The sequence below is a fragment of the Gallinula chloropus genome (genome assembly GCF_964237585.1).
Source record: "Gallinula chloropus genome assembly, chromosome: 2".
Classification (NCBI taxonomy): domain Eukaryota; kingdom Metazoa; phylum Chordata; class Aves; order Gruiformes; family Rallidae; genus Gallinula; species Gallinula chloropus.
In genome coordinates this window covers 158,930,087-158,956,084 of record NC_140086.1, presented here as the reverse complement: position 1 = coordinate 158,956,084, position 25,998 = coordinate 158,930,087, and the positions used below count along the sequence as shown (strand labels likewise).

Below are 25,998 nucleotides of genomic sequence, written 5' to 3'. Positions count from 1 at the left end.
CTGTACAGCTGCTCAGGAATGTCAGCCTGGAGCACCAGCTATTCTCACAGCAAACAAAGGAAAAAGTCTGCACAGGGTGCTAGAGATATAGGAACAAATCTCAAGTGCTTCAAAGCTGAGATAACTTTAAAACATACCAATTCAGGCTAAGGTGATTCAGAGAAACGTGGATAAAACTCCTCACCCATCTCTGCTCCTTTGATTCATCAAGGGCGGATTCAGAAGACACAGGCTTTTTGCCAGGGTGAGGTGGAAACAGAGCAAACCAGCTCCGAGGACAGAGCTTCAGCCCTATGAATCCAACATCCAAGAGGCTAATAAAATAACTCCCCAAATTAGCAGAAGGGAGATGTGATTCAGCAGCAAGTTCACAGTATTTGTTAACCAGTAAGTTTTCAGTGTTCAGGAGCATGCAGAGACTACAAGTATCTCTGAGGTGAGGATTTCCAAGCATATTTTGAGACACAGTAGGGATGTTGCCTCTGGACTAGAAGCATCACATTTCCTCTCACACTTCCTCAGAAGCATTCACCATCCCATGCAGGCACCTACCTGTGTTAGAACATTTTCCATTTCTGCCTTTTTCTCTGCTGTGCACTTCTTGTCAGACATAAGCTTTTGTAGGTGAGCTGTAAGCAAGAAAAGCACCTAGTGAGTTTACACTACAACCCCATCACTGACCCCAATCTAAAAACAGGCAAAGATCCTTCAGTATGGCAAGTGTATGCCCACCAGTTGTCTTGCCAGTGTCTGTTGGGGCAACTCCACTCATGTCAGCAGGGCAATGCTGACCTACAGCTGAGGAGTGAAGCCAGTTCACTGCACTGGTGTGCCACAGGGAAAACAACAGGTCACAGAATCACAGAATTGTAGGGGTTGGAAGGGACCTCCAGATATCATTGGGTCCAACCCCCCTGCCAAAGCAGGGTCCCTAGGACAGGTCACACAGGGAGGCATCCAGATGGGTCTGGAATATCTCCAGAGAAGGAGACTCCACACCCCCCTGGTCAGCCTGTCCCAGGGCTCTGCCACCCTCACTGGGAAAAAGTTCTTCCACATATTGGTGCAGAACTTCCTGTGCTCCAATTTGAGGCCATTGCCCCTTGTCCTGTTCCCACAGACCACTGAAAAGAAGCTGGCTATTTCCCCCGGTGTCCCACACTTCAGCTATTTATAAACATTGATCAAGTCCTCTCTCAGTCCAGGCTGAACATTCCCAGCTCACTCAGCCTTTCCTCACAGGGGAGATGCTCCAGGCCTTTAATCACATTTGTGTCCCTCTGTGGGAATCTCTCCAGGAGATCCCTGACTTTTTTATACCCAGGCGCCCAGACCTGGACACAACACTCGAGGTGGGACCTGACCAAAGCAGAGCAGAGGGGGAGGATCACCTCCTTTGACCTGCTGGCAATGCTCCTTTTGATGCACACCAGGATCCCATTTGCCTTATCTAGTTTCTTTCCAACACTCGTTCTTCTCAACCCAAGCAGTGCTTTGCAGTCCCTTTCTCCTTATTTTCTTTCTATACAGACAGCAAATTAAAGGCAGTGTCTGATCCAGAGCCAGCAAGGCTGATTTTACCCACATGCACTCAGCGGCACATACTGAGTTGGTACAGGAGTTAGATCACATCCTGCTTCAAAGCCCAACATCCCGTGTGAGACACAAAGGCAGAGAGCGATGCCAAGACTTCCCACCCTCATTTGAAAAAAGCAATCCCACTTTTTAGCAGCAGGAACAGCAGGTGGCTGTTCACCAGTGACAGGCTGCAGAAAAGGCACTGACACTCTTCTTTGTGACGCTATTCAGTGAGGGAAGTGGGCAGAGGGTTAGATGGGCATCTTTTGTTGTTTGGGTTTGTTTTAATGAAACAAAAATTCTAAGTGGATATTAAGAAAAGAGCTTCAGTTCCAATACAGACCATTCTACATAACTTCCAAGGAAAAGGTTAGAAAACTAAGGATCTGTCCTTTCACCATGGAGCTGTAAATGAAAAAGTTTTCATACAGGTTTCCCTTCATGTGATCTTTTTTTTTTTGTAAACAAAATTTAATCAATTACCAGCAGGAAGTGTGAGAACTCTGCAAACCTAGGAAATCACAGCATCACTAGGCTGGAAAAGACCTTTAGTATCATCAAGCATAACAGTTCCTGTCCTACGCTAAACCATATCCCTGAGCACCTCATCAACCTGTCTGTTAAACACATCCAAGGTTAGTGACTCAACCCCCTCCCTGGGCAGCCTGTTCCAGGCCCTGACAACTCTTTCAGTGAAGAACTTTTTCCTAACATCTGATCTGACCCTGCCTGATCCTGTCCTATCTCCTGTCACCTGGCTGAAGAGGCCATAACCCACCTCTCTACAACCTCCTTTCAGGGAATTGTAGGTGGTGATAAGGTTTCCCCTCAGCCTCCTCTTCCCCAGGCTAAACATCCCCAGCACCCTCAGTCGCTCCTCATATGAGCCTGAAATCTACTGAATCCATTCCCAAAGGCCAGCTGGGTTCTAACATATGTGAAAGTCAGCAGCTGCTGCCTAAGTGACCCTTGCACAGGAAAAACATGCTCTGCCCCCCTGTACCATCATTACATCAGTTCTCAGCTCTGAACAAAAGCAACTGAAACTCAGGAAAACAGACAAGAACACAGTAGAGAACAGGGACCTTGTTATACAGGGAGTCCTCAGCTTAGACAACACAGTAATCTACTGTGGCCTGATGACACAGGATTTGGGACAAAGGAACCCAACTCTGTGTGTTTCTACTAGGGGCATAGGATGTACCTTATTTAAGACACCAACACAACACTTGAGTGGAGTGAGAACTCATGGTATCTTTGGTATGGTACAATTAACAAACTCAAAACTCATGACTGGCTACACCAACTGCCTTTCCTTGGGAAAGATACTCTTTTCCCACATCTGTACCAGTGCCAGAGGCCCCCCAGCCCACTGAGCCTTGGAACAAACCCAAACCTTTCAAGAGATGATCAGCGCGAAAACATTCCCCGTTTTTCACATCTTTCACCATGAAGTCAGCAAACTTGTCTACGTGGCCAGAAGTCCTAGAAGAGATGATACAAAAAAAAAAAGAGAACATGAAAGCTGCCACTGGACAGCCCCAGATCCTGTATGATCCCAGTGGACAGATCATTATCAAAGAGAAGCCCTTCAGACTGTGCACCCCTGCTGTGTGCTCGCTCTCACTGCAGGTTACAGAGTCACGTTACGCAGTGCCAGCCCACAGAAAATCCCACCTGTGAAAGAGTATCAAAGGATCTAAATCTTAAGATGTGTCACTAAGAGGACACTTAGTGCCTGTAGGGACTGCACCGTGATCAAAGCAAGACACAGATGGACTTTTGAGGAGCAGCCTGTAGTTCAGGTGGACAGGTTCCCACTGTTTTATACCATCAATCCGTGAAGTCCTCTACCCATTATGCCATGACCCAGAGTAACAGAGCAGAGTCAGTTCAGACTCTCATTCCAAAAGCTCCTGACATATTTAGCAAACCTGGTGAAAAATCTCAGCAGAGATACATGGAAGTAAAAGGGTCCAGAATCTAAACTACATTCTCACCCTTGAAGATGGTCCCTCAAACTGGTCTGTGGATAAAAAGAGGGCTTCAATCCCCAGGGCTAATGAAACATCATTTGCATTCAGAGCTCAATTAACTCATTGCATACTGCCATCCCTCTGCAGAGAAGGGGAGGATGGTCAAGCAACCTGGGCACTGTCCTAAACTATGCCCCAAGCGTCCCAGATTTAGGCAAGTCACTTAATCCTTCTTCTTTCCTTCTTCATCTTTCAGAAAAAGGGATAATGGCAATTTCTTACCTAATGTCAGAGACATTAAAACATCAGACTCTCACATACAAGTCCCACTGCTCTCCCTGGTTTAGGGAACAACAGCTTCTCACACTGACCCGTGCACTGTTACCTAATTATTTTGCACTGCAATGGTGTATGAAATTGGGTGACCCAGCCTCAAGATCCCTGTGGGAATTTTTACAGAAGACTGTAAAAAGCAACTATGACCAGAAATGACACACTGCAGAAAAAGAGAGACCCATATTTACTTCAAAACTGGCTCTGGTGTGAGCATGGTACAGTCAATCTCCAGGATTTGCTCTTCCTGAATAAAGTGATGTCTCCATGCCTGGATGATGTTGTTTTTCAAAGAACACCCAACAGGACCGAAGTCATACAAACCGCTGACACCTGCAAAGGGAAAGAGGTAAAAATATGTGATAGGTGCAAGACTGTATGAACCTGAATTGCTTGGAGGGAATGTCCTCCCTTCTCACTGTTTCCATCAGTTGGTTTTAGGGCAGAGGTGGATTTTTTGGGCATGAAGCATCAGCTTCTCTGTGCTACACAGGGAAGTGGAAGCAAGCTTCATGAACTGCCTAGACAGACACTGCCCTAACCCATACAATCCAGTTGCAGAGTACACTGGTTGTGGGAGAAGCTGGATTATATTTTCTGGAGAGTTTTGTGGGAGCAATCTATCTGACAGAGGAACCTGAATGCAGAAGCAATACTGCATATGCCAGAGCATTATGTTAGTGTCAGCAAGAAAGTTTATCTGCCAATCACTAGTTTGGGCACAAAGATGAAAAAAATAAAGAAAAAGTCAATAAAACACCCCAGAGTTTTTATTTTAGTATCTTAAGTGAAAGAGCAATAACCATACAGGCACCATGCTGCCCCTGCCTGCCCAAAGCTGCCTTAAACCTGCTGGGAAGGTTTAATAGCCGCATTTGTTTACCCATTCAATAAAGGTCACTGGCAAAGTTCATTCAGGTAACAGGTTCTAAAGGTCACCAGAAGTTCTGAGCATTATCTCAGAAAGATGGATTGTTACTAGGAAATAAGCTTATCACCCCCTTAAACGTCCAACATAGAATCATAGGATGCACCAGGTTGGAAGGGTGCTTTAAAGGCCATCTAGTCCAACCCCTGCAGTGAGCAGGGACACCTTCACTATATCAGGTTGAATCAGAGCTTCATCAAGCCTGACCTTGAATGTCTCCAGGGATGGGGCTTCCACCATCTCTCTAGGCAAGCTGTTCCAGTGACCCACCACCCTCACATTGAAGAACCTTTTCCTAATATCCAACCTAAACATATACTTTTCTAGTTTAAAACCATCAACCCTCGTCCTAGTGCTACAAACACCCCACCCCTCTGCACAAAAACCATCTTCTACAATGAACATGCATCTTAAAGTCCACCCATTTACACTCAGAAAGCAAGAGACAAAATTTGAGCCACTTCCCCATACAAAGAGTCTATGAAGGGGAGGACTATTGAAAGGCTTGCAGACTCAAGCAATAAAGTTTAAAGGCAACTTTATAAAAAACAAACCTACTTTATGTTGCATTAATAGAACATTGCAAGAGCACAGCATTTGGCACAGCTAGAAAGATCAGAGCATTAGCCTAAAGGGATGAAAATGTGTATTTCTCCAAATCCATACCTCCATAAATAGAAAAGGCTTGATCATAGAAAAACCTCCTTTTCAGGGTATCTTCCATTTTAACTCTATCCACGACGTCATCTTTGGGCTGTAAGGCCAGCTCCTGAAATTCAAGCAAACCAAAACCAGGTAACAGCTCCTGTTTCTGGCAGGAGGAGGAATCCTCTTCATTCCCCACTGCGAGTCAGAAGTCTGTAAAGACCATTTTGAAGCAAAGGTATCCTGCCAACACATTCTTTCTCCAAAGAGCAATGGTTACACTGAGAGTCAAGCACTTAATTATGAATGCTGATGACACAAACCTGGGAGGGGTGGCTGACACGCCAGAGGGCTGTGATGCCATTCAGCAAGGCTTAGACAGGCTGGAGAGTTAGGGTGGAGGGGAGAAGTTTAATGAGATTTAACAAGGGCAATTGTAGGGTCTGACATCTAGGGAAGAACAACCCCAGGTACCAGTATAGGTTGGGGACTGGCCTGTTGGAGAGCAGCATAGGTGAGAAGGACCTGGGGGTCCTGGGGGACAGCAGGGTGACATGAGCCAGCAATGTGCCCTCCTGGCTAAGAAGGCCAATGGCAATGGGGTGTATTAGAAGGGGGTGGTTAGTAGGTCAAGAGAGGTCCTTCTCCCCTTCTACTCTGCCCTGGTGAGACCACACCTGGAATAGTGGGTCCAGTTCTGGGCCCCTTAGTTTAAGAAGGACACAAAACTCCTTGAAAGAGCCCAGTGCAGGGCCACCAAGATGACGAAGGGGGTGGAATACCTTCCTTATGAGGAGAGGCTGAGGGAGCTGGGCCTCTTTAGCTTGGAGAAGAGGAGACTGAGGGGTGACCTTATTAATGTTTTGTTCTGTGATTCTCTGAATGTGATTGCCTGAATGCAGTGTTTTAGACACTTGGGAGGTGGACTCATCTGCCCTAACCTTCAGACAACTAAGTCTGAGCTCGTTATCCACAGTTTTCTTTGCCATCGGTGGAGAGAAACAGCCATTTCTTCTGACCCATATCCCTCTCCTAACTACAAAAAGAGCTCAAAGTGACTAGCTCAGAACACAAATATCTAACTCTCAGCATACATAAAGCTTTCACAAAAGAATTTTTACCATGAAGACTACAAACATCATCAGCTTTGTGTAGGAAGACAATCTAGTCACAAAACCTACACTTCACAGATATGCCCATCCACACCTGGGAAATTCAGTTATAGGGTGCCTACATCCCCCATGAGATTCTGTGAAAATGTTTCCCAGCAAACTCACTATTTTATCTGAAAACCTACAAATTTTGCAAGGAACTCTGTCAAGAAAGTTAATAGACTTGAAAGATTTCCTTCAACAAAGATGTTTCGATAATTACAGCAGAGTTAAGCCAAGAAGGTCAATAAATTAATTCAGATCTTCCTAAGTGACAAACACTTCAGTTTAACAGCCTTTTGGTAATAAAATAAGTACCATGCAACCAGTGATTTCACATTTTTAGTTATTTTAAGCATCTATAAAGATAAATAAACATGGTCTAACATTAAAAGTACTATAACTCTGCTGTTCCCATGAATTAGCATAAGCCAAGGAGTCACTTCACAAGAAACACACGTGCAAGAAAGCACCAGAACAGGACTTTTTAAAGCATGAAAATTAATTCATTTGGCACTCTCTGCCTAAACCAACAGAATTGCATTTCACAGTGACCAGGCATTCTTGAGAGAGAAAGGATGGGTTTTGCCCAGAGATAGGACAGGAAGAGAGCAACACTGACACAGCCTGATTTGGAGCTGGCAGGGAGCAATGGCCAGCAGCACAGGGGCAAACAGAGCCCCTCTTCTACTGCCTAAAGACAGCAGTTAATGAACTGGTGCAGAAGTCAAAGAAACAGACTCTTCTGCCTGGCACATATTCCTAAGTAGAAGGCATGTTAGCCTTCAAGGGGGAGAAAGACCCTGTAAGGAGCTTCCACTGACTGAAGACATGGTCTGAAGACATCGGCCAAGGAATTTTAAACCTTCAAGTGCTCTGTGCTGTTCAAAGCTTCTCATTCAGTGCCACTCTGCTGTCTCTGAGTAGGAATTATCAGGCTTGAAAACCATACCAGCAGCTGCTGCAGCTAATGAGCATTCACAGTGCTGCTTCCTGCAAAAGCTGCAAGCGACTGTGATGCATGACTGGAAACACTGTCCTGTATCAGAGCGCTGCACTCACAAGGGCAGACGTTGGGTTTGCAAGGTCATTCTTGCACTGACAGGGACACAACCCACACAAATTGTGTAACTGGCAAGCACAACTCTCTGCTGCATCCTACAGGCACTCTTCCAACAGAAAGGTGGGGCTGACAGGGATGCCAAGACTCCTAACCTGCCTTGCTACATCTCTCTACATCAAGCTTCCGAGGGCTGGGAAAGAGAATTGGGAAAACATTTAGAAACTACTCATTTTGGGACGAGCTGGCTATCAGCACAGGTTTCATGGGATGGTTTCAAAGCACAGTTCTGTGCTGAATATTAAAAAAAAAAATTAAGAAGACATCTTTTTATGTGGGTTAAATGTATGCAAACAGCTGCAATGCCAGACCTGAGAGTGTGGCTGTTTGCCTCACGTGAGTACGTAGGACAAAGAGGGTCAACTGGTTTCAATTCAGGTACAGTCACGTTCTCACAGTTAAGTGCAAGCAGCAGGGTATCTAGTTCTTTATTTTTAGGAGTACCACCAAAGCAAATAGTTTTTCTATGAAATACAAATTAAGGAGAACCTCACAGCTTCTTCAACGACTACACACACCTAAAGGCTTTCAGGCTTCGGGAGTTTCTTTTTATTGTTTCAGTCTGAGGGTGGAGAGGAGGGAAAATAAACTTAAGGAAGTTTATTTTTACTTGTTTATTGATCTAGAGACAATAAAAACTTGAAGTTCAATCATTTCATTTGCAGAAAGACTTTCAAGAGCACAACAGCATTTAAAACAGGGACACAATCTCAATACACCCTTCTCTTTGAGGCTGAGAAAAACCACAGGGTATCTGAAATGTCTCCAAAAACTTTGTTGAAACTGTAGTAAAGAAAATGTTGGTTTTTTTTTTTTAAAGAAACATGTTTTATGCCAGTCTGGGAATTTAACTACAGCACAAAGAATCTGAAGATGAAAGTCACTACAGCTAACAGCACGTAGGCTCCCTGTGAGTGAAAAAGGTGTAGAAGGAAACAAGGATTAGCAACCTACACGTTGAATTTCAGCTTTGACCATGAATAACTCACATTTACTTGTTCACACATTGGGATTAAATGCTAACAGATAAAGAAGGATGTTGCCACTACCTGGCAACACACAAATGGTATCAGAAGCAATTCAGCCTGCCTTGCCATGATTGTTAGGCCCAAATCAATACTGTAGAAGAAGTACTAAGTAGAGTTTTCAAGGCTCTTCAGACAAAAACAGGGAACTTAAATTTAATTTCCAGACTCACCTTGGCTTCTAAGATCCTCTTCCGAGCTTTGAGCTCTGCTACAGCTTTGTCTATATCCACCTGGGGAGCCTTCTCTTCTTTCAGTTTCCTTACCAGTTCTCCCTAGAAGGAGGAGACAGAACACAAGATACAGATTTCTCAGAATGCCATAGACAAGAACTCTCCCACCTTCAGCTCTCCCAGGGGCAATCCAAAAGGTGGGTTTTATCCAGTCTCCACACAGGTCTCAAGAGGTTGCTGCAATTGGTAGAACTGAGAAACACCCAGTGTTATCAGAACTAGACATCATTAAGAGAAATTCAACCCCACAAAACGTCGCTGTTAAATCCCAGAGCAGTTATTAAATCTCGGTGTGCAAATACACTCCTCTATGCACCACTCACAGTGGATTTCCACAAGCCCTAGACTTCTGTTTCTGAGGATGTACTGCATGGATTCTCAGATGGTTGATAAAGGCTTTGTGCTCTCTTTCTCAGTGAAGAGACTTCTCTCCCTTCTACCCTTCGCTGTTCTTCAAAATTTATGATCATTTAAGACTTCTTTTCCTCTGTCATATCTCTTCAAATCTGGCCAGTAAGTACAGAAGTTTTTGCTACTGTTTTTAAAACTTGTCCAGTAACTCTGGAAAAGAATGGAGTAAGAAAACCTCAAACCAAAAACCAGCCAAAAATGGGAAAAAAAAACCCCAACACAAAACAACAAAACCCCCTCCCCTCCGAAAACAAACCCCCCCAAACCCCAATGCCTAGATGTTCTAGGACAGCAAAACCCTGCTGTGGGCTTACACCAAGGTCATGACCCAAGTCAAACCACTATCACCTTGTCAGGGTTCCCAAAAGGTTTCTCTGCCCTGTGGGGATGATTCTCCCCTTTCATCCTAGGGAAGTGCTCAACCCCTAAATACCCAACAGCACCACCCCTAAATACCCAACAGCACACTTTTCTGAACACTATCCTCAGCAGTCATGCCCAGCTTGCTCTTGGAGATAAATTGGATAAAAGTCTTCTTTTTGGTCCACTCTTCTTCAGCCAAGACCACAATCTATCTTGAATTACTGAGAAGGACAAATGAGCTGACCCAGGAGGAAAAAGCACAGAGATGTCAATGCCATCTCACGTGGGATGTTCTGAGGATGGGATGGTCCAAGTGCAGCATTCTTCTTGCATCTTGCACTTGTCCAAACAAAAAGGAAGAGGAAAAAATAATCCAAAGATATCTCCACAACGTCAGCTTCTGCGTAAATTCTGAGCTTTTCTGGCACAAATATTACAGGCTACTGAGAAACCAAAGAGAAGAGAATACACAGACCACCATTCAGTAATCAGGTTAGAAAAGCTGGAAGTGCTTCAGAGACCCAGGGGCTCAAAGGCTAATTTTATTAATAAAAAGGGGGAAGTCTCAAAAGAGCACATCAAAATGAGCACACACAAAGAACAGAAAGAAAAGTGAGAAATCTTTTAGGTTCCCTAACACGGTCAGCTGCAAGAAGGGACCAAATCTGCTGTTTCCTTCCTGTTAACTGGTTACACCAAAATGTACAAGTTTCACTCCAGGGCTGAGGACTCGCATTGCCATTCCTGCGAAACGTGGCAGAGGGAGGGATCTGATCTGTTTTTCTTTCTTTTTTTTTTTTCTTTTAAAGTAGTAAGTCGAAATTGCCTTTGTTGAGCTCAGGGAAAAGCATCAAGGCAGCAGCAAAGCAGCTACTGCTGACTCAACAGAGCTACCACCCCGCTGCTCATCGCCGAGCATCGACAAGCAGCGTACAGCAACTCTTTGTCCTGCTCTGTAAGTAAGAGGGCTGAGACATACACAAGGAAGGTGGGGGGGGAGGGGGGAGGAAATCACTATAACCACCACAACCGAAGCAAATAATTATGTTTGCTCACAGGACTCAATCTAATTAAAGCTACGATCTTGCGCCCAGCCCAGAGGAGGAACGCGCAGCGGCACTCGATGTGGCAAATTCTGCTGCAGCTTCGTCCCATACACCAGTCAAGCAGAGAGGGATCCACCCCTGGATCACGGCAGCTTATTGCATCAGGCAGTGCTGCAGGAAGATACGCTGCTCACTTTCCTCTCTGTAGGCTGACAGTCCCCTAGGTTTAATTAATCCGCTTCTCCAGGAGCTGACAGACAGGGTTCCCCGCGTCGTATCAGCTACCCCAATGTCAGTACTCCCATGCCTTTCCCCTCACAAAAACATCCCCATATATTACTACTGTTGGCTGTGCCACAACCTATCTGCGGTCCCAGCTACACAAATCTACCCACAAATCTCTCCTTGGCACCCCACGGTCCTGCCCCAATCTCCCAGGCAGCCAGAAAGAAGGGGCACGTCAACACCTCCCAGGCAAATGCCAGCACCCAAGACACAGGATTTTAAAAAATAAATCTGCTAGTTCTAGAGATGATCATGTTATTTACAAGGAGCCCTCCTGCCAAGGCATTATGCCGTACAGTGATTCATAATACAAACTCATTGAAGTGCTGGTGCCGGTGTAATTAGAGGGCTATAAATCCACCCATTTAATGGGAAAACAAACGCGCAAATCTAGGAATACACAGGACACACACGTAGCTGGGTGTGCAGCTAAGCTGAACACTATGGATTCAGGCTCTTAAAGGAGGCATGCAGGGGACCCAGACACACAGGTCCGGCTGCTAAAGCGGGGAAGGGGAATGCCCATGTGCAGGCTCCACTGCCATTAGCAAGGGTACGGAGAGCAGGAGCCACTGAGGAAATGACAAGATAACCAAATCTCTCTCGGGTAAGAGGGAAGCTAAAGATAACAACTTCATCTGCGAGGGAAAGGGAAGGTGATGCAGCACCAGCTGATAGCAGACAGCCACCTAGCAAGAGAGAATGTCGAAACGGAAAGCATGCAAAGAGATTAATAACCCTTATTGCATCAGGCAGATATGGAACTAGGAAATATCGCAAACCCCCCCCAAAGCCAAGGTGAACTCAGCTCTAAAGGAAAGTCACCGTGTGACCCTGTGGAAGGGGGAAACCTGTGGGGGCCCTAAAGCGTGACCAAGTCAGCCCTAGCTCGGGCAGGGGACAGACGTCCGGCCCGGGAAAGCAAAGCCAGGGAGAACCCCAGAGCCAGATCTTCGAGACAGCTCGAACCCACGCCGCCATCGCCACGGGGAGGGAGCAGGCACCTGCGGGAAGGCTCCCCAGGCAACCCCGCGGCCCCTCCGGGGCAGAGCAGGGTCCGGGGAGACACCCTCAGACCCCGCACCCCAGGGACCCGGCGCCGGCAAATCCGCTGCCAACCCCACGCACGGCTGAAGCCCGCAGGGCACCGGCGCCCCGCGGCACGGAACCAGGGGGTGTGGGAGGCCAGGGCGCCGAGCGGAAGCCACTCCGCAGGGAGGGGGGCAAGCCCGGCCGGAGCACAGCCTGGCGGGGCTCGGGGAGGCAGCTGGGCTGGGGGGCTCCCGGGGGGACCCGGGGCGCCGAGAGGGAAGCGGGGGCGGCCACACACAACGCGGGGCACGACGCCACCCCGCAGACCCGAGCCGAGGCAGCGGCTGGCCGCTCCGGGCGGGCCCGCAGCACAGGCGATCCCCGTCAGCGGGACCCCCGCACCCCAGCCCGGCCGGGTCTCGCCCCGGCGGTGTGCGTGTGTCGTGCCCCCCCCCCCCGCAGCGGGTGACCCCTCGCCGGGCCGAGGCGGGTTACCTGGTGCCGCACTGCCTGCCGGAGGGGCGCGAGCAGCGCCTCGGCTTGCGGGCCGTCCATGGGGGTCGCGGCCGGGGGTGGGGGGGGCCGGGAGCGGAGCGCGGCGGCGGGCGGGCAGGCGAGGAGGCGCAGGCGGCGCAGCAGGGCGGGCAGGGCTCTACGGGGCGGCAGCGGCATGGAGAGGCGCGGCGCGCCGCCCTGCCCCCCCCCGCATGATGAAATCCCGTCCGGCGTAAAGCCGGCCCAGCGTCCCGCCGCCGCACTTTCCGCACGGGAGGCGAGGCCGCCCCACCGCAGATTCGGCACGGCGCGGGGTCAGGCGGCGGGGCGCTGGGGGGGGGGGGGCGCGCGGGGGCGCTCGCGCGCCTAAGGCGGGCCCGCGCCTGCGCAGGCTGCGCAATGCCGGCTACGTGCACTCGCCCCCCCCCCGCGCCGGGGCTGTGTCCCGTCCCCGCCCCCCCCCACCGCAAGGTCCCCAGGGTGTGTGTCTGAGGCGCGGCAGCTCCTGTGTGCGTGGGGAGAGCTCCTTCCCCCCCTTGTGTGTCTTTGTGGGGGGGACAGCTCTGGCCCCTGGGGGTGTGTGGGACGAGGGAACAGGTCCTGCCCCTCGGGGGTGTGTGGGGGTGGCTCCTGACCCCCCCGGGTGAGCGTGGAGAAGGGGGGGTGGCTCCTGCCCCCCCCCCCCCCGGCGTGTGTGTGTGTTTGTGGGGCAGGGGTGTAGCTCCCATTCCCCCCCGGTGTGCGTGGGTGGGGGGCAGCTCCTGCACCCCCCGGCTGCCGGTGTGGATGGACAATATCTACTGCCCCCTCCCCATGTGTGTGGGGCAGGGGTGATACTTGCTGACCACCCTCCCCCACCCTGGTGCTACCTGTCACCCCTAGAACTGTAGATACCCCTTGCGAGGGGGGAGCACCCCCATCGCAGCCCAGACACACACCTCCCGCAGCTCCACATCAGGGCTCTGCACCCCCAAGCACCCACCGGGGCCACCTCATGCCATGTCCCCTGGCCATGTCCCCAGCACACAGCCCCGGTGTGGGGAAGAGCCAGGGCCCAGGGGCTGATGCTGCTTTTCCCCATCAGCTGCAGCATTTGCACCCCAAAAGTTTCGCAGTTCTGGGGCCTGGTCGTGTTTCACTTTCCACAAAGGCACGGTCATGGGTGGGCAGCGCCCCACAACCACAGACACCCCCCCTCCCCAGCTGGGTGTGGGGCAGGGGGCCAAATCCTCCCCTCCCATGCAGACCTGAGCGTGGCAGGAGGAAGGGCAGCCCTGGGTTGGAAAGGAGCTGTGATGAAGATCAGTGCCACAGGAGAACTTCCCAGCCCTGGGATTTAAAGCCCTCCACGAAGGAGAATCCAAACAAAATTTAAGACCAATTAAAACAAATTATGCTTCCCCTGCACGCTTTCCCCACTGCCCTATCCTCCTCCCAATCGCCCCTTCGCCCCTTCCCAACACGTGGTACCCACGGCATCGGCATCGCTGATGTGATGCTGGTGTAATTGGGGTTTGGAGGCTGCTATTTTGTACCTGTCTGTTCATTTGAGAGACAACCTCAACCTCGGAACGAACGCAGCTGAATATTTATCTGCACATTCTGAGCGGTATATTTGTATTTCAAATACTTAATTGTTATTTTTATTTGGCTGCAAATTGCTGTTTTTATTTCACTGGCGTTACCTCCTTTGAAAGTGCTCTTGCGTGAGGTTAACGCTGAGCTTCTCTCTACTCCTGATTAGGTTTTTTAATTAATCCGATGCTGATAAGAGCATAAGGATGCTACAGCCCCCTTCTAGCTTGTCACAGTCATCTGAGATGGAAAGATAGTGGAATCAGCCCCAGAAGAAAAATGCCTCATGTGGGGGATCAGGAGATCAAGGGCAAACTGACTGGTACAATGGAAGGCACCCAGGCAGGATCCCAGCAGATGGGAAACCCCTGTGACCAGCTCAGTTCTCATGTGCTGGACCTGCAGGAACAGGTAGCAGCGCTTCTTCAAAATGCTTTGCTTTTTATTACCCACCCCCGAAGAATTCCTCCCTTTCTCCATGTCTAAGGTGGCCAACAGCATCCTGGCTTGTATCAGAAATCGTGTCACCAGCGGGACTGGGGAAGTGATGGTCCCCCTGTACTTGAGGCTGCACCTCAAAGTGTTGTGTCCAGCTTTGGGCCCCTCACTACTAGAAGGACATTGAGGTGCTGGAGTGGGTCCAGAGAAGAGCAGCAAAACTGCTGAAGGGGCTGCAGCACAAGCCTGATGAGGAGCAACTGAAGGAGATGGGGTTGTTCGGCCCAGAGGAGGCTGAGGGGTGACCTGATCACTCTCTGCAACTGACTGCAGGGAGGATGTAGTGAGGTGGGGATTGGTCTTTTTTCCCAAGCAATGAGCGATAGGACAAAAGAAAAAGGTCTCAAGTGGCATCAGGATTGGATTAGATTGGATATTAGGAAAAATTTCTTCCCTGCAAGAGTGGTCAGGCATTGAAACAGGCTGCCCAGGGAGGTGGTGGAGTCACATCCCTGGAGGTTCAAACAACAGGACATGGGTTAGTTGACATGGTGGTACTGGATTGACAGTTGGACTTGATGATCTTAGAGGTCTTTTCCAACTCCTGTGATTCTATTGGCAGGCTTGGCCCCAGGGCAGCACCTTGTATCTCCATGAAGAAGATGAAGATGGGTCAGGCACCACAATGGCCGGGTGAACCACCAGTACTCTGTGACATGCCATCAACACTGGTGAACATCTCATGACTGTGCAAAGCCCAGCTTTCCCCCTCCTTTTAAATCTGATTCCAGCTTGGTGCCTCTTTGCACTCAGTAAGCACTTTGGAGGGGGAGCAGTTTGAGGGTGTCCATGTTTGGTCTGTCTCTCCCCCCTCCTCCAGAAGGACCCCACAGGCCTGTGGGGCAGGATGGGATCATAGGGAGTGTGTTATTCCATCCTCTTCTGGGGTGGCCTTTGAAAAGCCACCCCCATTTCTTGCATAAGGGAATTTGAAGAAAGAGGCACAGGGGTGGGTGGGTGGGGACAGGCATCACCCCCAACCTTCAGTTTGCAAACAGAAACAAATGCAGAAACAGAAACAGGTGCAGAAACAGAGAGGTATCAGCCCCCTCCTGACAGGTCTGGGGCTGTTAAGGAGATATAAGGTCACTGAAGGGAGAACCAAAATGTGCCTGTGTGTCATCTCCTACTGTTCCCCCACTCTGGGTCCTGGTTGGGAGCAGCGAGGTCACAAGATGGGAGGCAGGAGAGGGGCTGCGGGAGATGGGAAGGGATGGATGGGAGAGCCTTGCTCCAGCCACTGGTGGGGGGGGATTTCTTTTAAGGCAGGGAAAAGAGGAAAAATACTCCTCTGCAGAGGCCTAAGGAGGGGGAAGGGAGCCATGAGGGGGGATACACAGGAGCATGTGGTTCCTTGGTTCAGCCTGGTTCTATCGTTTGCAAATCACAGAATCATAGAATGGTCTGAGTTGGAAGGGACCCCACAGATCACAGGGCCACCAACCTTCAGGCCTGGATCAACACAAGGCTGCCCAGGACCCCATCCAACCTGGCCTTGAACAACTCCAGGGACGGGGAATCCACCACATCTCTGGGCAGCCTGTTCCACCCTCTCACCACTCTCTCTGTAAAGAGCTTCCCCCTAAAATCTAATCGAAACCTTCCCTCCTTTAGCTTCAATCCATCCACCTTGTCCTGCCATTGTCTGCCCTTTTAAATGATTCTCCTCCTGTTTCTCTTCTCACTTCAGGGATGGGAAGGCTGCAATGAGGTCCCCCCACAGCCTTCACTTCTCTAGGCTGAAAAAGCCCAGCTCCCTCAGCCTCTCGTTGTAGGGGAGCTGCTCCAGCCCTCTGATCATCTTCGTGGCCTCCCCTGAACCCTCTCCAACAGTTCCACATCTTTCTGGTATCGGGGGCCCCAGCTCTGGACACGGGACTCTGGCTGGGGCCTCACCAGGGCAGATGCACCAACACTTGCGCCCCGCTGCCCTCACACCCCCGCGCTTTTTCTGGCTGATGCTCAAGACCCCGCTGGCAGAAACCCCCTCGAACCCCCCGAAACACAAACGGGTTCCCCTGCGGCGGGGGTTAGAGGTGTGTGTGGGGATGCGGGAGATTTTTGGACTTCGCTTTGGGGTGTTTTTCCCCGCCTCAGGCTACGCGGGCGGGCGGCGGCCCCGGCCTGGTGCCGCTAGATGGCAGGCGGCCCCTCGCCGCCAGGCCCCGCTCCGCCCCGCTCCCCGCAGCCCCGGCGCGGGGCCTCCGGCTTCCCAGCGGTCCCGCTGGGTTTTGGGGAGGTGCAGCGTGGGCCAGAGTTTCCGTACCGGGATGCTTTGCAAAATAAAAAACCGAGGGGCACCCGAATCCAAGGAAAAAGGGTCTTTCGCAATGCGGGGCGACGGCGGGGACGGTCCTATGAGGCTCCGCCGCCTCCGGGCTGCTTTTCACCCGAGACAAAATCCTCCCTTTTCCTTCCCCTCCCGCCCCCGCTTTTGGTTTCTTTCTGTTTTTCTTTTCTGGTTTGTTTTTTTGGGGGATTTTTCCTCCCCCTCCCCTCCCTTCTCCCTCTCCAAAACACTGGCAGTTTTTCCCTAGCTCGCTGCAGGCATCAAGGTAGCAAAGCCAGACAGATGCATCCCTCCGAACACAAGCTGAGCTGCTGCAATGTGTACACAAGGTTCAAGATGATTCCCTGGCACCAGGGGATTTTTAAGGCTGGCAGTAAACTAAGCAGGGCCTGGGGCACACACAGAAACGGCTTAGCTTGGCTCTTCTCTGTAGAGATGCGATTTTTAGCCTCCAAAACAGGTTGGCTGCATCCAGCCTGCTTCTAGGGTACAATCCCCAGCTCCTGGTGTCCCCCCAAACTGTGTTTGAAGAGAGAAAAATAGCTGGCCCCATCCAAACCCATGGGAGAGAGGATGCAAATAAACCACAGCATAAATCTGTGCTCAGGCCCTGCTTCTCTCTCTGGGTGTAAACCTTCTTTGCTCCTTTCGGTGCACCCTTCCTCCTACAAACTGTTCAAGGGGAGATCCTGCTCTGTCCCTGGTCTCCACGATGCTAAGTGCAAGGAAGGATGCTCTGAGAGTCCATCTGCACTGCAGGGCTTCCATGTGCTTTACTTTTGTCACCCCCATTCTGGATACAAAGAATTGGGCTATCTGGTGGGGGGGGGGGGGTGGTGGTGCAGACACACTGGATGTTACTGAAACTCACCCCCCTCTGGGACAGGGCTTTTTTTGGATTGAAATAGGAAGCACAAACCTCACCCTGAGCTTCCTTTAGGGTTTGGTTCTTCCTAGAAGTTTCTCCCTGCCAGAATTTTCTTTTCTGCGCCCCTGGCCCTGATCCAGCCAAATGCTTAAGGCCACTCTCAGCTTCAAACCACCCAGCTCCCTGCATTCCCACAAAGGGACAGGTCCCCTTTTCCCTTCTTGCCTTGGGAAAGCCTATGCCTCTCCATGCTCCTGCCATGAGATGATGGGCTTCCTCCTCTTGCTGCCACAGTGTAAAGCAGGAGCATCTGCTTGTTTTGCTGTGCACCATCCCCATACCTATGCAGAGTGAGAGTTACAAAATCAATGGTGTATGCTGTCGGGGCACATGAATGCTAGATGTGAAGATTTGGGGTGCCTGAGCACCTGCAGCCCTGAGAGCTAATGTATGCAGCTCAGCCCATCCTCATCCTCTCTGCTCTTCTCACCAGGGGATGGTCAGGTAACACTTAAACTGCCAAGAGTGTCCGTGAATATTTGATCTTAGCTGATGTGGCCAAGCAAAATCCCAGTTGCCATCAACTTCAGGAACTCCAAGAGTTGTCCCCATGTCAGTGATGTGGCACAACACCCGTTCTCCAGAGACTAGGGCCACCAGTTCATTTTCACACAGGCCACTAAGAAAGCCTGATCCATTTGACCACACCCGTCTGACAGCTTGGACCACGAGGATCTCTCAGGTTTGGATCTGCAAGACCTCTGGTAGAAATTCATGCTGTTTTTCCCTTCCACTGCTGTGAATTTCAATTCTGCAAACCCTCATGCAAGGAGCTGAAGTGCATATTGATTAAGGGCCTTTTATGGATGCCTTGCAGAGCATATTAAAAATAATTTAAAACTTGCATTCCAGTATTAATGACTCCTGTCCCCAGCACTTTGCAGTGATTCAGTCTTGACTTTTAATTGAAACACTTTAGTTGAGACAGATTCCTTCAGCCAGAGAAGATGAAGTGTCTCTTCAGGTGCCTACCGCTGAGGTGCTTTTGACCTCGACGTTCCCCAGTTGCAAAGCAGCTGTGGCACTCCCAGAGAGGAACCTCTCTCCTTCAAGTGGGTGTGTGTGGGTTGCCCTCCCGAGGAGGAGTTTCTTCAGACTTCCCTTCTGGGTGCTGCTGATTTGAGCACGGGGTGTTCCAGAACAAGCGCTGTGCAGCCCCGGCACTCAAGGCAATCACAGCAGAAGGGTAATAAACCTCCTGCAGTGGGACAGGACCTGTGTTCACATCCAGTACTCACAAAACAGTGGCACCTCGGTGCAGGTGATGCTCTTCAATCCCCCTTCTGACAGCACCGATACAGGAGCCGAACAGATCTGAGTTGATTGTCGCTGTCACCATGTTGAACGTGTATTTGTGTCGTCTTCTGCCTCTAGGTCTGACCCCAGGGGGCTTGTTCCTAGCCTTGAGGCTCAGGTCTGAAAGGGTACTTTGGCTTGAAAACACCCCCCAGAGAGGCTGTGGCATTGCGTAGAGGGAGCAGCAAGCGATGGCACGATGAATACGGCTCAGCTTGGCAGAGACAGCAGCTTGTTTCATGTTTGCTGGCTCCACAGTGGCCAGCATAGGAAACAGGGGTCTGCATTGTAGTTTGGTGTGGAAGATCAAGATCTTGCATTTTATTGAGACTTATTTTCAGCGTTCTCCTGCTGCTCCATGACTGAAACCCTCAACATGGCATGGGAGGGGGGTTGACTTTGTATTCCCTTTGCCTCCAAGGGGAGACAAGCCCATAGTAAGTGCAAGACTCCACATGGGTGGTGTGATGCCAGATTCAGTGCTCAGTCCACCATGGTCAGTGCCTACGTGGAACACTTGAGTCCCCACAGCCCTGTCACTGTTTGTGATCAGAGAGGCAGCTGCATCTGTGAATCCACCTCCTCTCCTGAGCTCTTAAAGCAAATCAGTATTTTCCATCCAGTCTCTGGTGGGACAGGCCATTGAATGTCAATCAGTGCCTTCACCCCTGTGCATAGTCCAGAGCCTGGGGGAGGAACTCCAAGAGCATGGGGATTTCCAGGCTGTCTCCCACCGTGTGGCATCAGAGCAGGATAGAAGACCTCCCCCATGCATCGGAGGGGACCTCTGACCATGAGAGCTAGAGATTAGTGACAGATCACGATCTATTATGGTTCTGGTTTTAAGAAACCCTTTCTCCATCCACTGATTGCATGCTAAATGATCATTTGATATTTTATGACTCCTTATAAAATATGAACCAGCTGGGATCTGAAGTGCTTCTCTCCACCATGAGTGGCTTTCCTATAGGTCTTATCAAAGCCACCAGTCATCAAGCATTTCCCCGGCGACTGAGTTGTCCATCTAGGCCATCACACACGCAGTACAACAGCGCTTTGTATCAACACATACATCACAACCACCAGCACAAACCAGGGTGAATAATCATTACCCCAAAGGAGGACATAAAGAGAAAATATTTTGCCAGATGTTGCATTTTTACCCCTTAAATATTCATTTTCTTCCTTCTCTGTTTTGCTTCTTGGTGACTTCCTTGTCCCATCCATCACCAACAAAGTGTCTTGTCAACCCAGAAAGCAATTTCTTGACAACAGCTGGGACGAGTGCCCACATTCACTGTCCTGCTCCTCAAAGGGACTCTCCTTTGCGCCCTAAATAGACCCAAACTGATCTGGCAGAGAAGCTCCTTGTGGGGCAGCAGGGAACCCCTAATTTTGAAGATAAACTCCAAATCTATTTAGACAGAATCTGCTATAAATAAGCATTTGAGTCAGAGTGTGTTTCCAAGGCTTGTTGATTCTGGTAAATTTTGTTGTTGATTTTACCTTGGGAGTCACACTGTAATGGGCTTGACTCCCTGGTCAAACACTTTGCTAGAAACCATGAGGTTCATCAGACAGCAAAGCAAGCGTTGACCTATGTGATGTCAAGGAGATAACATTCATCCTCCATACCCAACACCCCCCTGTTTCCCTAATTCTCTCAGATTTTTAACCATCAGTAAGAACTATAAACTCCAAGGGTAGGCAAGAGTGTGTTCACATATGTCTTTACTCTGCACTGGTGAGGCTGTACCTCAAGTGCTGTGTTCAGGTCTGGACCCCTCACTATGGGAAAGAAAGACACTGAGGTGATGGAGTTGGTCCAGATAAGGGCAGTGAAGCTGGTGAAGGGGCTGGAGCACAATCCTGATGAGGAGCAGCTGAAGGAACTGGGGTTGTTCAGCCTGGAGGAGGCTGAAGGGAGACCTGATCGCTGTCTACAACTACCTCATAGTGAGGTGGGGGTTGGTCTCTTCTCCCAAGTAACTAGCAACAGGATGAGAGGAGATGGTCTCAAGTGGTGTCAGGAGAGGATTAGATGGGGCATGAGGAAAAAATTCTTCACTTCAAGAGTAGTCAGGCATCAGAATGGGCTGCCCAGGGAGGTGGTGGAGTCACCATCCCTGGAGGTTCAAACAACATGTAGCTGTAGCACTCCAGGACATGGGTTAGTTGACATGGTGGTACTGGATTGACAGTTGGACTTGATGGTCTTAGAGGACTTTTCCAACTTTAAAGATTCTGTGATTCTATAACTATCTCAAGGAGTGTGTGCTGTGGTTTGGGTGTACAGAGAGGATCTTGCCAAAGACTGCCCAGACTCCCCAAACTGCCATGCTCTGTGGACATGGGTAGATCTGAATGCAGCTCTCATGAAATAGTCCATCACATACCCTCTTCTCACCCCCAAGCTCCACAGCTTGCAGATGACAATGGCATTACTGCAGGGCTTCCAGCACTCAGTCAATTATAATTAAAAGTGGTGGATGTTTGCAATAAATGGAGCACTCAGATGGAAAAGCTTGAGTTATTCCTCTAAGAGTGCCCTAGGGTGGCTGTGTGCTTAAGGACACCCACCCCTTTGCTGTTGTACCACAGCACTGTACATCATCTTCCAAAGTGATTTCAAAATGCAGTGACATCAGTTTGCTGCTTCTTGGAGTCAAAGAGTTTTGTTCTTCAAAGAGAAAGCAAGATTCTGGCATTTTTCCCTTTTTTGTTTTGAAGGCAACAGTTGGACTTGCCTTTCTGTGCACAAAATGAGGATACTCTGTTGATAACCTTTTCAGAGATGGTACATGGGTCAGGATGCTGCTTTTCTTCTCCCTCAGGTGCTCGGCTAGGTGGTAGGTGGGATGGAAATGGCAGGTGAAGGACTGGTTCTAGGGTGTCATGCCTAAAGCTGCAGAGCAACTGTGCAACAACATGTGATGTTTTCATCCCAGTGATCCTGGGATTTTTTTTTTTTTTCCCATGTCTGGTGAAAGTTTCCAGAGTGGAGATACAGCTGTATTGCTGTAAAACCACAATTCTTCAAAACTACATGCAGATCCATGCTTGCTGGAGCTTCTCACCTTCCTAAAGGTCCATGTGAATGTACTCAACCCAGACACTCCTCAGCACCTGGGGCAATTCAGAAGCCAGAAGTGAAGTGTTGTAGCTTGAACTCATCTTTCATTATCTGGAGATTGTTCACACTAAAATCAACAACCAGAGTGAAATGTCCTACCAGCATAGCCCATAATTCATGACTGTGTTGATTTCTCTCCTAGGCTACAGTGACATCAGTAAATAACAAAATACTGGATCCTGTCAAAGAACCCAAGGAGGAGGCAACAGAGATATTGGGCAAATGCTCTCCAAGGGACATGATAACTATAGCAGCCTGCCATCACCCTGAAAAAAACCAGAGTGAAAACCCACAAGGTTCAATTAATCAAAAATGTGAGTTCAATGCAGATTTGCATTTATATATTGTCCCATCTGGAGTTTCCAATGAGTGTGACCACATCCTCCTCGAATTCAGTAAGCCCTCAAGAGTGAACCACAAAGGAAACACAGAACTGATTTATTTGGGGAGAAAGAAAAGCTTTTGTTTTCTGTTATTTTACAGAATGCCATTGTGACATAGCCCTGCTTCTTCTGGGACCTGTGCTACAGAAGCAAATCCTTGTTGTCCCAAGGGACATAGCCCAGTCTCCCATCGTTAAGACATATTTCACTCCCCTGTCTTCAAGGTAACAATATTTTCATGCCCCATGAGAACAGAGAGGAAATATTAATAAGTGTTTGTGTTATTTTACTGCTAGATGATCTGAATAGCGTGACAGAATAAGGAAACTGGATCTCATCTGCTTAATTTTTTCTCTTCAAACTGGTGACAGACCATGTCAGGGCATCTTCTTTGATTTTTGCATCTCCAGCCTCCAACACCACCTGCCAGCAGCCCATCTGTTGGAGAGAAAACCTGCTCGGCTCCACTCTCTAGTTACTGTAGGAAAGGGACCACAAATGCTTGCTTCATTCGGGAGTCTGAGTCCCATGGGAGACCATGAAGCTTAGATTCTTACCTCACACCATAGACAGGTAAGTTGCTGAGAAGGAACTTGAGCATTACCTGGTGGTGGTACAAAGCAGGTGGGGTCTAATATGTTCCTGTGATCCCGTGGCCATACCTTTTTGGCAAAAGTGGAGCAAGTGATGCAGTGTTCATGGTGACTGGGAGTCTGTCCATCCTACCTGCCATCACAATCAGCAGTGCCATATTCCCTAGCACACCAGAACATATGGTGGAGCAGTCTGTGGAGGGCGTTGCTTTGAGGACAGGCTGATGTTTCCAAGTCACTACCTTAGCAAAAGCCTCAGAAGAAGCAGTAAGACATGATGCCTTTGCATTGCCAGGGCATGGCATGGCACCATTTCCATAGCTCTGCTTCCCAGATGTCATCTTCGTCACTGTCCTATGGGAACAGTGGCCCCAGAAGTGACCTTTCCCCAGGAGACAGAGTGGTGGAGACAAGCACCGAGTCTTTTTAAAAGGGTAGACACTGGCAGGACAAGGGGAAATGAATTAAAACTAAAGGAAGGAAGGTTTAGATTAGATATTAGGGGGAAGTTTTTTACAGAGAGAGTGGAACAGGCTGCCCAGAGAGGTGGTGGATGCCCCGTCCCTGAAGGTGTTCAAAGCCAGGTTGGATGGGGCCCTGGGCAACCTTGTGTAGATCCAGGCTGGAGGTTGGTGGCCCTGCCTGTGGCAGGGGGTTTGGAGCTCTATGATCCTTGGAGTCCCTTTCAACCCAGACCATTCTATAATTCTATGATTCTATGATTCTTTCTGCTGGGGATGGCTATCATGAACGGCAGATGGTGCAAGAGGAAGCCGAGCCGTCAGGATCAGCCTGCAGTTTTCCTAGATGATGATGAATCCAAGCCAGAAAGCTGTTGGCTCCTGCCTTGCATGATGTCCAGTCCAGGAGACCAAAGAGGACTGGTGGCAGAGGGCTGGGCTGGAAATGTGAGATGTCTGGCGGAGGGAGAGCCTTGAAAGCAGGAAAGTGAAGCCTGGAGAGACGTGCTGAACTGACTCTAGACTGGGTGGGGCAGAAGACCAAAACATGAATCAGCTACCGAGCACTGTAACGAGGTGAGTCTTGGTCATTTGGAGTTGGCTGCCACCATCCCGCCTCACTGCCAGTCAATTCAACACAAGCTGGACATGAAATCCCTGGCAAAAGGCCTGCTGAAGTTGATTAAATCGCTGTGCTGTTGCTGTCTGAAACCCTTTTATACCCCTTTCTGGAGCGGCTTGTGCAGAAGTACACTGGCACCCATGAACATGTCCTAGATGTCTTCTCGTTCCTCCTGGGTAGCTGTAGGTCACAATGGAGTCTGCGCTCTGTTAGCGCAAGGGATGTGGATCATTATGCTGAATGTTGATTCTGTACAGTGATCTTTTCTGTTTTGCTCTGCAGATTGCAAGAAGGACTGTGGGGGAATGAACCACAGCTGATGAGAACCAAACCCACCAGAGGCTTCTTGGGCTGTCTCGCTGTGTCATGGGAACCAAGAAGGATGAATCATGAGGCACAGCAATCTGTTTGCTTGTTGAGACTCTGGGGTACCTCATGCCCCTGAATAAAGCAATATGCCACTGAGCCCTGACCATACCCTGGAGCAATATATCTAGCCTAATAAGACCTCTCTGTGGTGGGGACAGGGCACTTCACTGGTCCCCACATGTCCTCCAGCATCCTCAGCCTTCAAACAGATCAGCCATGACTATGTATCTAGGTCTACCCTAGATTGGTAGAGATGGAAAAGCAGCCTTGTGTTCCTAGCCAGCACCAGTGAGCAGTGGGGCAGTGGCCGGGAAGAACAGTTAGATAAATCCATGTGAAACACATAGCTCTGCCTGACTCCTAATGGGAAATTGATGAACATAAAGGAACAAGATTTCCCTGCAAGTCCTGTCCTGTTGCTCCACAAAGCCTGGCCTTGGCCACTCAGTCAGACTTACCAGCTCTACCTCATTGTTCTTTGTGTTGTTGAATTGAGTTGCTTAAGAATCCAAGTGTGTGGAATGCTCTTGCAGTTGAGTGCCATAGGGAAGAAGCACATGCAAAGGCAGTCCTGTCCTGAATATGAGGAGAGAGATTTAGAGAGATCTATCATGGCTGGTGGTTATGAACAGTGGGGAAAAAATGGCAGTAGTTCAGGAAAGGTTGGGTGAGTATCCAGCAGAAAAGGGCAAACTCAAGCCAGCTTGCAGGGAATGACAGAGATATCTCAAGATTGGGAGTACAGAACACAGAAGGATAGGTGGAGGGCTTGGGGCTAAGCTCAGGGTGTCCCAATGAGGAGGTTAGCAGAGCAGCAGAGAGAGCTTATGGTAGAAAATCTTTCAAACAATACAAAATCTTTAGTAACAACAAACAAGTCCTTTTATGCTGGGTTAAAGATCTGGTTCTTGTTGGCCTAGTGTTTAGATCTGGCCCTAGAACTCAAGTTGCTGTGTTGTTTGATGATGGTGATGGATTTAGGTGCTTTGAAAAGCTCATGAATATCCTGCAACATTAACTGGTCTAAAATAATGTTTTTTTCAGTGTCCTGGTGCCAGCATTAGACTCAGACCTCTGAGGTCCTGCTTGTTCACACTGCTCCAACTGAGATCAGAGCCAGGCCTCTCACCGTGGTGGTGCCTCTCACTGCGTTCTTCCTTAAGCCTTTCCTTCAGTCTGTTCCGCCCCATTCCTGACAGGGCAAGCCCTGTTCTTTCCACCCTCCTTGT

General features: G+C 49.4%; 1 protein-coding gene across 1 annotated transcript in view; it reads right to left on the bottom strand.

Annotated features, from left to right (window-relative positions):
- GARS1 (glycyl-tRNA synthetase 1) overlaps nucleotides 1-12,830 on the bottom strand; it is a 30,896-nt gene extending 18,066 nt beyond the window's left edge. Inside the window, exons 1-6 of the mRNA XM_084260546.1 lie at nucleotides 12,622-12,830; nucleotides 8,930-9,031; nucleotides 5,482-5,584; nucleotides 4,079-4,220; nucleotides 2,975-3,063; nucleotides 553-629 (exon numbers count right to left, since the gene is read on the bottom strand). Coding sequence (XP_084116672.1) covers nucleotides 553-629; nucleotides 2,975-3,063; nucleotides 4,079-4,220; nucleotides 5,482-5,584; nucleotides 8,930-9,031; nucleotides 12,622-12,798 — 690 coding nt within the window. The 5' untranslated portion in view covers nucleotides 12,799-12,830. The remainder of the gene's footprint in view (nucleotides 1-552; nucleotides 630-2,974; nucleotides 3,064-4,078; nucleotides 4,221-5,481; nucleotides 5,585-8,929; nucleotides 9,032-12,621) is intronic.
- Between the last annotated feature and the right edge of the window lie 13,168 nt (nucleotides 12,831-25,998).